The sequence below is a fragment of the Manis pentadactyla genome, chromosome 14, assembly GCF_030020395.1.
Source record: "Manis pentadactyla isolate mManPen7 chromosome 14, mManPen7.hap1, whole genome shotgun sequence".
Classification (NCBI taxonomy): domain Eukaryota; kingdom Metazoa; phylum Chordata; class Mammalia; order Pholidota; family Manidae; genus Manis; species Manis pentadactyla.
The window spans coordinates 90,853,633-90,870,199 of record NC_080032.1 but is presented as its reverse complement, the minus strand read 5'-3'; the positions used below and the strand labels follow the sequence as shown (position 1 = coordinate 90,870,199).

Here is a 16,567-nt window from a genome sequence, read left to right as displayed (position 1 = left end):
TTTTATTGACTATCTTATATTTGTAAACTAAACTTATTTCATTCCTGTAAGTGCTGACAAATTGTTATCCCATTTGCTTTTGGTGTTTCTTTCCCCATCGTGTACCCTTACTGGTGTCACTTAGACAATTTAACAACTCGGAAATCAGAGGTTATTTTAAGCCCAAATGTTAATATGGGATGTAGCAAAGATGACTGAAGTTAATCTAAGCGGCTAAATTAAGAATGAATAAAAGACATATTAACCAAATGCAATGTGTAGAGAACTTGTTGATCCAAACTTGAAAGCTGTTTTAAAAATCTTTTTAAAAAGACAACTAGGGAACACTGAACATGAACTGGATGTCAAATATTAAGAAATACTACTTTTTTCAGCTGTGGTTTGGTATTGTGGAGATCTATCTATCTATATCAACAGATATAGACATTGAAAAGGACTTAACTATTTGAGAATAGTGTTTACTGGTGAAATGAAATAGTGGGATTTGTTTTTAAGTACTCCAGGAAAAAAAATTATGGTGTAGGAACAGATGAAACCAGAAGGCAAAATGGTGATATCTGAACCTAGGTGATGGATATTTACTGGCTCTAGTTTAGTACATGTTTGAAAACTTTTACAATAAAATGGAAACAAAAAACAATGGAAGTTATTAAATATGGCTAAATGTATCAGTGAAACAAAAAGGAAGTATTTATAGAATGTAGCAAATGAGAAATTCCAAGACTCATATTTTCTTTGACCTCAGGAGTTAATAATTTTTAGATTTCCTCCTATATTTAAAAAAGAAGACTTTTGTCCAACAAAACTAATTTTTAAGTAAACTGTTTATATTGTACTGTATGCTTTTCAAAGTACCATTAAATTATGTTTTAAGAATTAGATCTTCTACATGAGAAAGCAAAATATATTACTTTCAGGATGTGAATAAGTTTACTTTTTTTCTTAACATTGTTGTTTACATTATATGTAAATGTAAATGTAGGTTTCCAAGTCATGTTTTTGGAATGATCACCCTTGAGGAATATTGTACATTATAGCTCTATGAGTGAGGGTCTATTTTTTATCTTACGGTTAAAAAAAATCAAAGCAGAAAGGGCACATTCCGGTAGTGCATGCCAGAACAGGATGTGAAATAAATCTGTGATTTCTTTTGCAATGTGAAACTAACTAAAAGTGCTAGTTCATGTTGCAGTTTTATTTTTGGAAAAGATATTGCTCTTTTCGTTAAAATAAGAAATTATAATCTTACAGCCCTTTATCACCTTTGCAAGAGTGAATTATGGCTGAAAATTCTAGATTATACTACTAATATTTTCTAATATAAAACTTGGGATATGAGGCTGTTAAACCTTTACTTTCTTAATACTAAACTTTAAAAACCTTAGAATAAAACTAAAATTTACACATTTCAATCTGTAGTTAGAAATTTAATGTAGTTGGAAATTCAATGTAGTTAGAAAAACTACAAAGTCATAACCTATTCTCCTTAAAGTAACTGTCTTACTAAGAAGCAATGAATCAGTACGTTCAGCTCAAGCTCTGAAAGGCACACACCAAGTGGGGCAGATGCCCGAGGCAGGCGCCACGACACCTAAGGCCTCCCTGGGGGACACAGGAAGGCACATTCACAAGAGGCGAGTAAAGAGAGGTACACCCAGAGAACAAGATTTACTTTAAATGTGACATAAAAGGGACTCCATCTAGTCTAAATGTGCATATGTTTTAAGAACAGTATTAAGAAAAGTAAAAATCACTGGTAAAGAGAAGATTTTTGTGAGTGTGGGAAACTTACTTCAACTCTTCAAAATGAGGGTGTGGGACCAAGTAATATCCAAGGCTCTTTCTGGTCTCACATTCCCTCATTTTCTTAACTACTGACAGTTTTCCTCCTCTCAAACATAAACCTAGATAATCAGTACATACCAACTCTCTCTTACACTGAAATGTACACAAAAGCATTATGTGTAGGGTGATGCCTTTCTTAGCTACTCCACAAATCTGAGCAGTAGTACTCTTAAAACACTGAAATGACACTGCTCTTGCCAACACAATCTCCCATGGCTATGACTTCATGCTGCCCCCTTGAGGCTACAGATCTTTTTTCTGATGGGATGAGTAAGGTCTCAAGCTCTTTATCAAAGAAACGAAGGGACCAGGAAGACACCAAACTTCTCTGTTACACAGCATCAAACTAGGGTTAGTCCATGTGTAAATGGACAGGGAACTGAGGGGTGGCATATACGAAATATCTTGAATAGGCACATGCTTAAGTAAACTATTTTTATATGTAAGAATCTGGCACATCATCACATCAGTAAACAACAGCTACAGTTATGGTCAACCTGAGCTTTACATGCTCTGGAGAAAGATAAGTTTTCAGCTAAGTATTACTGATTTGCTTTCATTTTTTAATTTCTTTTTTCTTTTTAATATGCTGACCTAGTTTTATGCTTCCAGCAGATATCAATTCATGAACAGTGGTAGAGGATATGGCTTTTAGAAACAGTATCTTGTATGTTGCACTTGAACTTGCAAATATTAACTTTGAAATTAAGCAGCTACAAAAAAGAAAATGCCTTGAAGTACAATTTATTTTGTATATATAAACTACTCAGCTAAATACTACTTAAATACAAAATCTATGGCTATATCATTTACTTTCACATACGTATTTCTCCCTTATTTGTCACGATTTTTTCCCCCTATAGTGACATGAATACAGCTGATTAACGGGAGTGAAAAGCAACAAAATCAAGAAAAGAAAAATGAAATACCAGTGGTATTAGGAAGGATTACCTGTTGGCCATTCCCAGCAGGGATATCTCCCTGCAGTCTTTCTAGCCCTGAGCACTCTGCAAGTCTGGAAGTCCCTTCTTGGGGTCCAGGTGCTTCCTTAACATCCCAGACCCCTTCACATGGTGGAAATAACAAGGTTCGGCTGAAAAATCACATTTAAAATCTTGTATTTCATCTACCCTTTTAAGGTACCAATTCCAACAGTGGACAAATGGTGTTAAACCAAGGTCTATATAGAAGAAATTTAAAGAATCTGGGGAAAAATGGAAATGATTTTCATTTGTAAGCTCTTAAAAAGGCCCAACAGCCTACCGTTCAAAGGAAACTATGATCCCATCCTGAACAGTTGATCCCTTTTTAGCCTTTATAGGTACTTTATCCTATATATGAAGATGAAATATATCTGCACCATTATTGTCTAACTATGTAGCTGGCACCATGCTAAGTGACATAAGAATCCTGGTTTTTGATTCTCATTCTCACAGACACCATGCATGCCTTCTTCCTTGCAAAGCTTTAAATTTCTACATACCAACCAAAGACCAATTTTAGAAGTAAAGAATATAGCTATTTTAAATAAATTACATTCTTGGGGAGAATACACAGAAGCTTAGTATGCATTTTTCAGATTAGGAATAAAATACATTCATTTTATGGCTTGAATTAGATGCTGATGTGTCTGATGTGTTAAGAAAAGGGTTTCAGCATTAATGTCCTAAAATTATCCCTTAGTGGTACTCACATCTTACAACATAACAGTTCAAATAATCAGTATGTTAGATATAAAAGGGCTTTCTAGAATATTACCAAGAAATCTTTAAGAATAGTGTGGACAAATGGGTTAACAGCATGAGTTTTGGGGTCAGACACACACCCAGGTTTCAGTCCTGGCACTATTTCGTATTAGCTGGTGATCTTGGCTGAGTTATTTAGCATCTTGGAGCTTCTTTGCTAAAACAGTAATGACAGTTTCTATTTAAAAGAGTTGCTTTGAGGATTAAATGAAAAAATGTTTTAGTACAAATTTTCCAGCACACATTGTCTTAACAAGATTTATAGCTTGTTCTTTGTTACTTAGGTGGCAAGTGAACAGAACCACGCTGGAAGATTAAGGACACAAAAATGACGGTTTATGAAATCCATAATAATGGCGTTTTTCTCTAATTTGACTGGGTCTACAGTAACAATTTAGGATTATAAAGGACTCTAAGAGGAGAAACAGGCATATAATCAAGGTGAATTGGGAAATTATTACATACAAGAAAAAACACACAAACCCAACTTACTGAATGCTTACTATGTGCTAGACATTGCATGATTAAAAAAAGTGTTTAATAAATAAAAACCTAAGTTGTACAAGTTTGTTTGAGCAAAAATTATCTGGTATTTCTCACCAAAACTCAGTGTTAATTACTGCCATGTATCCAACATCTGCTAAAGAATACTCTAACTATTTAGGTATTGAGATATAGGTCTAACAGAGAAATTAAAACCTCATATGCCCCCGGAGCAGCACAGTCGAGATTCATCCACCACACGAAGAAAGACATGCATTTTGTGGCTGAACTGTTCTGAAGAAGGGACTCCCTGATCTTTCAGCTTCGAGTTTGCTGCCTGCCCCAACCCCCAACCCCCAATTTGCTACGTGCGCCAACAGCGGCCATAGATCTGCTCCATCAGCACAGGCAGAGGGGAAGCCAGAGCCGTGCCAGCGCCGCTGGCAGCGGTCAGGGAGGTCCTGGCTATGCAGTGATCAGGCCAGGGAGTGAAAAGTACTCTCAGAAACAGGAGAGGGGCAGCTGTAAGTGAACCCCTCGTGCCAGTGCAACGGTGCCCCAGTCTTTAGGAGCTTTACAGGTTGACTGCACCCTCAATTCAGTCGCAGTGGACCGGGAACACACTTCTCCTTACTGAGGCATGCAGAGACTGGGGAGCAGGCACTGAAGAGGGGGTGAGAGACATGGTGGCAGATCAAAGGGGTGACAAACACACAATTAGGAATATCAGAACAGCTGAAACAAATTGAAATTAAAAGTAATAATACTTTCTAAGGAATAAAGACAACTAACTAAATACATAAATATAACAAGCACACACTTAATAAAGTCCTTGAGGGATTCGTCTTCTTTCACAGAAGTGCATGAAAAGAGCCACAGAATAACGCTCACGTCAGTATCAAACACAGAAATCCCCTGGAGTTCTCTTGGCGACCCCCAAACTCCAAAAGGAGACTGTTACATTTAAAATATTCTCTAAAAGATGTTAGATTAGCAAGGGCTTCTCTAGCTTGGATCTACAAAATTACTAAATGGGGTCTATAACAAATAGGTTCTCTAAGCCACGTGCTGAAGTTGACTGAAAACTATTCATTATCAGAAAACCAGCAGAAATAAAAGAGCAGGAGAGCTCGAGGACACTGGTGGGCTGATACAACTGACTTTTCAAGATGAGACCTGGACAAGGAGTGCATTTCTCCTTAGAGTCAGAATTTTTAAGAGAAAAGTTGGAAGAATGGCTTACCTGCGCAGCCACGCTCTGCACGTAGGCTGGCGGCTGCGGCCTGTGCTGCGCCGCGCTTTCTATGGCTGCTTTAGCCACGGTGCTGGGATCCGCCCCAGCTGGGACCGCGACCATGGTCGCACTGCAGCCGGCGTTGTTGGGGTCGCTGATTGTAACGATTCGAACCCCCACTTTATTTGGAACTCCCGGGACTGTCTCCCGCTCATTATCCTCCGCGGGTCTCTTCACAGTTTTACTGTCCGCTGTGCCGTTTGCAGCCCGGAGGTCCGGGGACAGGGCAGGAGAATGGGGGCCTCTTGACCCTGGGCGGGGAACGGCTGTGATCTGGTGCCCCTGTATAACAGGGGCTGTAGAGTGTGGTGAGACAACTACACTCGGGCGTTGCTGAGGCACATCTGAATTCGAACTTGGAGCTAGAGGTCCATTAGGCAAATCGGTACCGCCGATCTGCAGAGGGGCCACGCCCGGGGCGTCCTGCGCGCTGCTCACAGACGGGGAGCCGCCCCAGGCGAACACGGGCCCGTTAGAGATCCTGTCTCGCTGATCACCTTTGGCAGTATCTTGCTGAGTGGCATCTGGAGTCCCCTGTGGTTCCACTGGAGATATCTCACCATTCCCTACATGGTTGGAAGTTTTGTGATTTGGAATGTTTTTGCTTAAATGAGAACCATCTCCTTTATCAAAATCACAGATTCCATTAACTAGAGGTTTTCTCAAATCACTTTTGATATCCTGCATGTCCATCTGTTCTGAGTTCTGTCTTCCGGCTGTCCCGTTCTCACCCAGTTCTAGCGATGGCCCATTACTGACCAGTGAGCATGGATTAGTCTCACCGTGACCTTTCCCTGAGTTTGGAGGAGGTAGACTTGAGTCACTGTACTTTCTCCCGTTTAAGAGGCCCCCCACCTGCACTGTGTTTTCCTTTGTGTCCCCATTGCTGGTGCTCGCGGTGCCTCGTCTGCAGGAAGGGTTCTCCATGACTTCAATTTTACGTTCATGAACGTGTAAACCTGTTGCTTCCTTCGCTTCCTCCTCCTTTTGGCAAATTATTTTGTCACCTCGGAACGGGGGAGTAGCAGCAACGCAAGACGATTGTCCGGCCGGAGACGCGTGGGGGGCCGGCAGGGGCGCCTGCAGCCCTACCCCCACCGGCGCCCCACTCACCGTGATCCCCGCAGGGGCAATCAGCTGAGCTGCGTTTCCCTGACTGACAGTTGCAGTTGCAAAACTTGTATTTGGCACAACTGTTATGGTGACCTGGTTGCCCGAAGTCCCCTGGAAAATGGTCGCTGGGCTATTTGAGATCAGTGGGCCTGGCAGTATTTGTAAGTTCGAGATGGGCACGGTTTGCACCCCGCCTGTGGGCGGCATTGCACTTTGGACCAACTGAACATTCTGCTGCCCAACCAGGAGCTGCTGAGCCGGAGGCTGCCCCTGCACCCCGAAACCCGCCGCCTGGCTGTTGGCCACCTGGTACACCACCTGAGGGCTAGGTGCCCTCGCGCTGCTGGGCGGAGGGATCTGTGGGGCCGGGAGAATGAGCTTGCCGCCCGGGGTGGAGGGCCCACGCTTTGGGAGCAGCAGCTGTTTTATCAGACTCGACTCCGCAGAAGCAGGCTGCCCGAGGCCTGCGCCTGCCGGCTGCGGCTGGACCTGCGCCTGGACCTGCTGCGGGGGCGCGGGGGAGTGCTGCCTCTTCGCAGACAGCATCTGGCTGACGGTCGGGGGCGGCCCCTGCGACTGCGGGGTGGAAGACGGCACGGCAGCAGGGCCTGGGGTATTGGGAGCTGGGGCAGGCGACGGTGAAGAAGAGGGGGTCACGTTTGCTTGTCCAGCCAGCTGAACGGTCTGCCCGGCTGGAAGCGCTGCTGGATTCGCAAGAACGATCTGGTGAATGGCTGGTGCGTAGGTCTGGCCCTGCTGAGCTGGCTGGCTCACGATCACGACGCTCTGCTGGGGGGGCTGCTGTGGCTGCGGGACGGGCTGCTGCGCCCCCGCGGACGCGCCGTGCTGAGGAGGGAGGGGCTTGGGGGCGATGTTCTGAAAGCCCACCCTCGCGGGCTGTGGGCTCGGGAGCCCGGCAATGGCCACCATCTGTCCCGCGGCTACCTGGAAGTTCTGCACCGGAGGTGCGGGGACAATACTGGAGGCAGACGTCGTCACGTACTGGGGGGGTGCTATGAGGACCGTGTCTTGCGGCTGGCTGCCCGCCGGCATCTGCTGAGACGAAGCCTGAACGGGCTGCGGTGACGTGGCGACTAACTGCTGACCCTGTGAGCCCGCAGGAGCGCACGCAGGCATGTTCTGTACTCGGCCGAACAGGTGACTCTGCGGAACAGCTGGCTGAATAACCGCGAGGGGGGCCCCAGACGGAATCTGTCCCGGGACCACCGTGTGCAACGGAGGCTGCTGGGGCAGCATGGAGGGGTGGGGAAGCAGCGCCTGGGAGTTTACGACCGCAACAGGCTGCGGGCCTGGGCCCTGAGCCTGGACCACAGGGCTCTGCGCAGCCCCGCTGCCCACGGCAATACCGACAGGACCCGTCGTCTGCGGCGCGGAGCTCGGGAGTACTGTCGCCTGGACGAGTTCACAAGGGACCGGAGCTTTGTTCTGAATGACAGCCACCGGCACACTGTGCGGCGAGTGGGTATTAACTGAAGGATTTGGAGGAATTCTCGAAACAGTCTGCGCCGCGGGATGAACGCCTTGTGCTGGAAAAGACCTTTGTGTTGAGGTCACGTTTGAAGACTGGTTGATGACGGAAGTCCTCTGAAAGTGGTTTCCTACAGTCTGTGGTCCAGGAGGGATTCCTGAAAATATGAGGGAAAGAAAAAATTCATAACGAAATGACTGAAAAGCTGTACACACAATTATTTTACTTACTACAGGAGAAAAACAGTTGTAAAAAATTAACATCTACTTTCCATTATGTGAATAAGATGTAACAAGAAAATGGTACTGAAAAAACAAGGAAAAGTTATACATTTAAAATGTATATAATATACATTTTCATTTAGTTTTATTATGATATTGGTAATACTCAAAACACTGAAAAATAAATACCTGCAGGTGAAGGGCTGGGAGATACATCAGGAACAGAATCGGCACGCAGGGCCGGGGCAGGCACCGGCTGCTGCTGGCAGTACACCTGCACGGGGAGCGGGATGGCCCGCCGCCTGACTCCCACCACGTGAATGTGCGCCTGCCCACTGCTGCTGGGCTCCTCGACTCTCTTCACGGTGTGATTTGGAAAGACCGTTCTGTGAAGAACACACATATTTAGTGTTGATAAGTGGCACGCTAGTGAAAAAGCCTGACTTCTCACAATGTTAACATGAACAGCAGCAATATATCCACTGCTACTTCTGTATGAACTAGTATGATTCATATACTTGTGTTCCACAAGGATGGGAAGCAAAGAAAAAAATTAAAAAGACAAGTTCTCCAATTTTTAAAACCACTATTTATTAACATTGTTGTGTTTAAACAATTCTAATGCATGTGTAATTAATAAACAAGCTCCATCCAGTATGCCTATTTTATGAACTTTGCAAAATATCAAAAAGCCTTGATATTTGAAGACAGAATATTATAGACTATTATTCAAGATTAAAAAGGGCGAAAGTCATGTCTTTAACATAAAAGTAAGCAGAAAGAATAAACTTAATTACTTCATTATCTTTCTTAGATGAATTCATAATGTTCCAACACAAATACCGTATGTGATTTCTAGAATTTCCTTGTATTTGAACTTCCACCATATGACAACCTAACCAATATGACATTTCAAGTAATGGAGATATTTAAAATTAGTTTGTATTTTCTCTAGGGAGCAAGAGGTATTCTGAGTGATGTAAATTATTCAAAGTTAAGAATATGCACCCTACCTAAGACATTTATAAAATCCAGTTGATGTGAGGATTCCACCACGAGCTAATTTACTACAAGTTGAAAGGTACTCAGAATACATTTCTGCTCGAGAAACAGAACAATCTGGATTTACTTCGAAATGAGCATTTAGCCTAAAAAAGGAGAAAAATAAATGGCATTATGCAATACACTATAAGAAGAATCCATACTCAAATATACCAAAACCATCTGAAGCAAGAATGTAATAAACTAATAATTACACCTACTAATTAAATTTCACTAGCTCCTGCTTATTAGCAAAAACACATGCTAGGTTTTAGACAGACTAAATCAAATTAAGAGATTAACTATTTACTCATACTTACTTTAGTGCAAAAAAAATCATTAACAACAAATAGGAAACCTGTATTTACATCTCAGTGAGAGCCGGATTGGTCTTTTGACAACAAGTATTTTACAACAAATAGTTTTACTCAGTGTGTATCTATTAAAGGGCCTATCTTGTAATCACAATATAACAAAGTCCCCAGTTATGAGCTACTTCCGTTGGAGATGTGGTAAATGGAGGAAAAACTAAACTTTCATTGACTCTTGGCCAAGCTTTCAACTGCTTCCTCGAATGACTTCTCGTGCTGCACCCTTCCTTTCTGTTTCGGTGACTTCTATTTCTAATCCATTACAACTTAATTCAAACTTCAGTTTGTCTTTTCCATAAAGTGACTTTCACCTTAAGTCAGAACTGGAGGCCTACTTTTCATTACAGAGGTCTTTCTGGGAATCACTGTATACCTAACAGGCCAATTTACAGCTGTTTCTCACAAACCGAATCAAACAATAGTGATGATAAAACAACTGTAAAATGATTCTCTCCTCCTCGACCCCAACTGGCAGAAATGTGCAACTGGGATTTGTAAGACCAAATCTATACCTAACACACACACACATTTTGCGGTGAATGTGAAACATACTTTTCTCGACTTTCATAATCCTTTGAGTACTGATTTTCTTAGGTCCAAGAAACTTATTTTGGTTTCACTGTAGAAGATAAACATTTCCAAATATTATTGGAAGAGATTCATTATGTATAAAGGGTTAAAGTGTAAAAATAAAGAATATGAGGAAAAAGCAAATAATTAGATATCTAAAACCATAAACCTGATTTAAGCAAAGTGAAAAGGCCTAGAGAAAACTGTCATAGAAACAAAGATATAAAAGCAACAAAAGTATGGAACACAGAGTGACAGGCATATGAAATGGGAGGCAAATAATGTTAGAAAATGGGAGAAAAGGAGTCAAGGAAAGAAAAATTTAAAAGTAACACATCACTGGAAAGTAATTCTTATATAGTCAATCTGAAGAATTTAAGTTGAAGTTCATAAACAATGTAGAGGCAACTATCCATGACAGAATGAAATCTAATCCAACCAAGTCTACATTTATTTTTTCAGAAAATGGCTCAGATATGACTACTCAGTCTCCTCAATGAATACTATTTCCAAGTTGCTACTTCCATGTTGACACACTAGCCATTCTGTATTTTGATTAGTTTCCCTTTACTACTCACAAAAAGGAGAATTAATCAGCAATGAATAATAAGTTTTGCTTTTGACTTTTAAAAGGGACATTTAACAAAAAATCTGGTTTTGTTTTCTTGAAGTCAGTCCAATTCACTTTTAATGAAACATTAATTAAGAAAAACAAATTCTATAATCTGGTAAACCTATCTTCTACAAAGTCAAAGATAACTTTTTAACACAAATTTTACTGTGAAAGAAGTGGTGTAATTAAATGAGATTCTAGTCAGACTATTTTAATTCTGAAGATTCTGATGAATATTTTTCTGTCAAATTACTCTGAAGTACAGGTGAAAGTATTTTACATTGCCCTTTCTTTATATTCTACTCTGACAGAATAAAACACCCTGGACGGGTGCTTTATTCTTCCCCAGATAAAGCCTTAACAGAAATAAGCCACTTACCACTGACAGGCAAACTTCTCGCTATCTATTTCCACTATTCCTGGAGGTGGGGCAACGTGCTGTCCTACAGCTGCTCTGGAAGCTAAAGAGGAAAACGTATTAGCTACATCATTTGTTAAAACTGAGTCGCTGTATTTAGTTTATGGGTACTGAACCAATTAATATTCACAACCAATACCTTTCCAAAAGGTGTACAAACATAATGAAAACATACAAATTTGAGGAAAAAACTTACAGTTCAGCACATATTACTGAAGGCACTGTCTTAGATGCTTCAAATGAACTATTTTTTAACCTTACAGTCATTCAAATAACTATAATATGGATTATACAGCTAACATAAACTATTTTTCCCATGTATCTGACACTGAGTTCAATACTATACATACATTGTTTTACTTAATTCTTCTGTGAGGTGGGTACAGATAAGGAAACTGAGACTAAAGTGATTAAAATAACTAGCCCAAGGTCATATAAGCTCAATACATCTCTCAGTTTAGTTACAGAAATAGACTGTATCAGAGATAACTTCACTTCTAAATTTAAAAAATTAGTATTAACTCTGTAGTGGCATATATAAAATTTTTGAGATAAGATGAACAAAAGGTGAAACTAATTTAAAGTCCTACATTCAAGAAAGGGTTTCATAAGATTATTCTTCTAGTGAGAAAATAAAAGGTTAAAATAACAGTTTTGAAATACACTTTTTGCCCTATAGGAGGCAAGATGGTTGTATAAAAATATACTAGCTATTAATCTTAAGACACATTTCAATTACAAAGATTTTACTTATGACATGTTTTAAAAAATTCAAGTCCAATGAATGAAGCAAAATCTCTTATTTTCTAACAAGTTGAACAGATTAGTAGAAAAACGAATGTTTTCTTTCCTGCTGTGTTATATACTAAGGAACTAATGAAAACATGAAAAGTATGTAATAATATATAAACTTGATCATATTATAATGATTAATTATAAATCTGAATAATATATTCCAGATAAAATTTAAAATTAGTTACCACTGAGTCAGCATTATTTTACAGCTTTTAAATTTACAAAACACACCCATATTTTTTCAGATGACACTGTAGCAAACTCTCAGAACCCTTACACAGAACAAACGGAGTTCTGAATTACTGTAACTGGCGATGCGCCATGGCACAGTCAAACCTGTGACTGATCCAGGCGGTCCCGAGCTCGGTCTGATGAGGCCCCTAGGCCTTCACTGGGATAACAGCCAAAAGGAGCCACTCAGTGAAAATTTACTTTGTATTAAGCCATTTACATTTGTATTGTTTTACTCTTATTTACAGGTCTAAATTTAATTATCCCCACTTTGCAGATGAAAAAATTACAGCTCAGAGATTAAGTTCACAAAGGAACACATGACGGAATAGAAGAGCCGGGGTAACCGGAAGGCCTTCTTTTAGGACTGTGGGATTTGAATCCATCCAGGTCTGTCACATTTCAGATGCCATTGTGTGATACGTTGCTTCTTAGCAGAACAAAACAATCAGAATTATTTTTCTGGTGTAACACCATCTTATCTTTTCTTTTCATCCTAACTTGACGACACTGTTACAGAATATACATAGGGCCTGAACCTATGTAGAAATCTTCCCTTTTCTCCATCAACAGTACTATGATAGAGTATACCCTACTCAGACTGAAATCCCCTGAATCATTCTAAGGGATAATACAAAGGCACTTGGAGTTTAAAATGAATCAATTCCAGATAGTCAACTTTTGTGTACTTCCTTTCTAAAACTGCTCTGCCTGAGAACATCACCTCCTCTCTGATGACTGTTCTTCTCCCATTTTGGAACAGACAGCTAACTCTCCACCCCTCTTGGCGATATGGGATTATGTTTAACTGCATGGCTCTGGAGCAGAGGCTGGCTCTGGAGTTCCATCACTTGCAGGCTGTGTAACCGTGGGCAAGTTACATAACCTGTCCCTGAAATGGGGGAAAGTAACAGTACACTGACCTCATAGGTTGTTCTTAGATTACAGGAGTTTATACGTAAATCACTTAAAACAATGCCTGGCACATAGTCGGAAACTATGTAAGTGTTAGCTGCTATTTTTGTTACTATTATCAATATTTAAAAACTTACTGCAACACCAAAGGGAGTATTAGGAACATCTGTGTCCACAAATCTTCCGACCAAGGTACTGCGGCAGGGCTTCCCATCCCTCCTAGGGTCTCAGTACTGTAGTTATGGGAAATTCCAGGCATTAGGCTCTGGCTATTCTGGCCCTTTGCTGTGTTCTGAGTTCAGATATATTACACAGTGAATTTAGAATTTTCACTTAATGTCCTTCCCTCTTCTATTCCTCAGCTACTGTTAAAAAGTATATTACCTTTGAGGCAGAATATTATATAAGTAAAGCATACAGCATATTTTAAGGAACATTGGTGGCATCTTATTTCACTTTGATGACAAACTCATGGCAAGTTTCTCTTAGAATTCTGAACAAATTTCTGAAGGGAGGAGTCATAGGAAACACATTAATCTACTTCCTTGGACTGAAAAATAAAGGTGGACTTTTTCTAAGTAACTGATTAAGATTCTCTTTTCCTAAGAGACTGATTAAAAAGATACTTTTGATAAAAAAGATGTCTTTTTTATCAGGTTATGTGGCAGACATTTTCCATAACTGAATGAGGTAAATAAATCGGCAGTGCCAAGATTTTGAGAGAAGTGTATTCGAAGCACATGATAAAAGCCTTTTATCAAAAAACATTGTATTGTTTTTAAAATTAACAATATTTCAATTTTCCTAACCCAGTGGTCCTCAAAGTATAGTCTCCTGATCTGCAGCATCAGCATCTCATGGGAACTCGTTAGAAAGTAAAATTCTCAGGTCCACCCATATCAGAAACTCAGGGTATGGAGCCTAGAAATCAGCGCTGAGGCCTCACTGGGTGGTTCTGGTGCACCTTGAAGTTTGAGAACCACTGTGCTAATACCTCTTTACTGGTTAACAAGCGCATCTAAGTGAAAGAGTTGCAAGTATAAACATAATTTACAGTCCTGTTGTGTTAATACCTTCTTGGTATATTGTCAATAAACTTGAAATGAAATGTCCAATGACCAGGTAACAAATATGTGTATGAGTCAAATACTGCTAATTGAACTTTAGTGTCAGAAGGTCCTTAAATATAATTAAATAATTTTGGATAATTCTGAAGTTGAAAGTGTCATAAATTGTACCTTCATCTATTTATTTAGCCTCATCATTTATTATATCATTCTAACTTACATTTATAAAAAGGAAAAATAGAGATGGAATTGATGCTAAAACCAATTTCATTCTAGCAATAAAAACTATTCATTCAAAAGTAGTACTTTCCAGAGCACCAGGGAAAAAAGTGTCATGCTGTCCATCTCATTAATGGATGCACTTCCAATAATTTCATATTTTGCTTAATAATTATAAAAATTTGTGATGTGTTTCTTATTGCTTGATATAGCTACTAAAACTTGTAACAATGAAACAAAATTTTAAACACCAGAGTTTTACAAAGTAATAGGAAACTGAAAAACCTTAAATTAAAATGTCTACATTTATAGCTGAGTATCAATAGGATGATAGGTATGAGTTTAAGGAGAAAAAGGGAAACTATAAAATTTCTGATATCAAGAATTGTGTATTCTTTAAGGGGATAATGGTATCAAGATCCCACTGGTCACAAAAAGTGAACTTTTATTTTAAAATATCAATACAATATACATGGAAACATTAACCTGCAACTGTTTAAATAATAATGAAGAATTTTAGATGTCCAACTAAAAGTGGGTGAGATGCCACATCTTCACAGCGACGAGGGAAGTGAATGAGAAGTGTGAGGACGCCCCTTCCACAAGCAGCAGTGGTAAAGCAACTACAGGGTGTGGGCAGGGCATACAGAGACTCATCGAACCGACGTCGTTACTCACGGTGAGCAGGTGCTGACGTGCTTACAGCTCAAAAGTGAGGTCTCTCAGAACCCTAGTTGTTTGCTCCCACCTCTATCAGTGAATTACTATATATGTGAGCAAGCTGCAAACTCAGTATTTAATTCTGTCCACCTGCAAACGAGGACCAAATCTTTGGTTGGTGGGTAGGTTCATTTGTTAATGTTACTGGTCAGTGATAAGGCAAAAAAGAGCAGCTTGCATCAAAATTACCCTTGAATATTCTTTAAATAGTCCACTATAGTTCAGTGTTTCACTGACAACTTATTAATTCCTCTAAGTCTTTGTTGGACATCGTTTCTCAAGTCCTCAAATTAATTTAATCTCCAGTTTCTTCTTTGAGGACAAAAATATATCTCCATCACCTACTTAACTGGTAGCATGAAGTGTTTCAATTCTTTGCCAAGGTTGAGAAACCATTACTATTCTGACCATTCATCCCCCACTATGCACTGGCTATTTAACATCTGTTGCCTGTAGGTAAAAGTTCATTGCAGATGAGCACTCAAAATTATCTACCTTTTCTGTCTTCTATTACTTGTCTACTTCTGTTAGTTGAACTCAAGTAAGTTATATGCACACATGATAGAACTCTACCATATATCTCAGAAGAACAAAATGGAAATTGATGGAATATATGATACATATTACATATTTTATGTATATAGAACATGGAATTTTGATATTATGAGTTAGAGTAGAAGAGAGATTGGGACAATGATTAAATGAGAGGAGAAAAAGATCACTGAAGGAGATGGTGGTAGTCTGAACTGAGTCATAAGCCCTGCCAACTTAAGAGGTCAAGGTATTTCGGAGACTCAACAAGATTTGTTGAGTAAATGGATGTGGTAGTTGAAGATTAAGGATAATAAGATTTTTGATTTAAAGGTAGTGGGGAAAGTTGAAAAAAGATCTGAATGTATTTCCAGGCTGAAAGGAAAAAAAGATAGGTCTAAGACACAGGAATGGGGAGACGTGAGAGACCGAGACCCAGAGTATAGATTCAGGAGACACCAGCGCCTCTCCCAAGACAAGGGGAAAGTGAAGGAGTTCAGATGCTCCTAAGTTTGTGAGTGAAGGCATAAGAAGTTGAAAAAAACTCATGCTACAAGGCCTCTACACCAGCTGCGGTAAGAGGCGGTAAGGTCAACTGAGAAAATGAGTCTCATCCATTAAAAACCAGGCAAAAGAAATGTCTTAGAAATGGCAGCAGGTAAGGTGCAAGACGCACTGTTCTCCTTAGAACAAACGGAGGTGGACAAAGTGCTCCACAAAGAGGCTGAGTGCTAAAATATAAAAATAATGCTTCATAATGAGCTGTGCAAGAGAAGTCCAAGGACCGACGGGAATGCTAATTATTACAGGTCTGAATTCTAACTGAAGACATTTGAGTTAAATAGAACTGACCCAAGAAAGCTCAGGAAGGGTGCACAATTGCAGG

The 16,567-nt window shown here is 40.1% G+C and overlaps 1 protein-coding gene across 2 annotated transcripts in view; it reads right to left on the bottom strand.

The window, feature by feature from the left end:
- Window positions 1–16,567, bottom strand: part of ARID2 (AT-rich interaction domain 2) — a 164,879-nt gene that overhangs the window by 29,748 nt on the left and 118,564 nt on the right. For both annotated transcript variants that reach the window (XM_036889222.2, XM_036889224.2), the window contains 4 exons: window positions 11,165–11,246; window positions 9,204–9,338; window positions 8,380–8,576; window positions 5,317–8,126 (listed from right to left, as the gene is read on the bottom strand). In XM_036889222.2, the coding sequence (XP_036745117.2) occupies window positions 5,317–8,126; window positions 8,380–8,576; window positions 9,204–9,338; window positions 11,165–11,246 (3,224 nt within the window). The remainder of the gene's footprint in view (window positions 1–5,316; window positions 8,127–8,379; window positions 8,577–9,203; window positions 9,339–11,164; window positions 11,247–16,567) is intronic.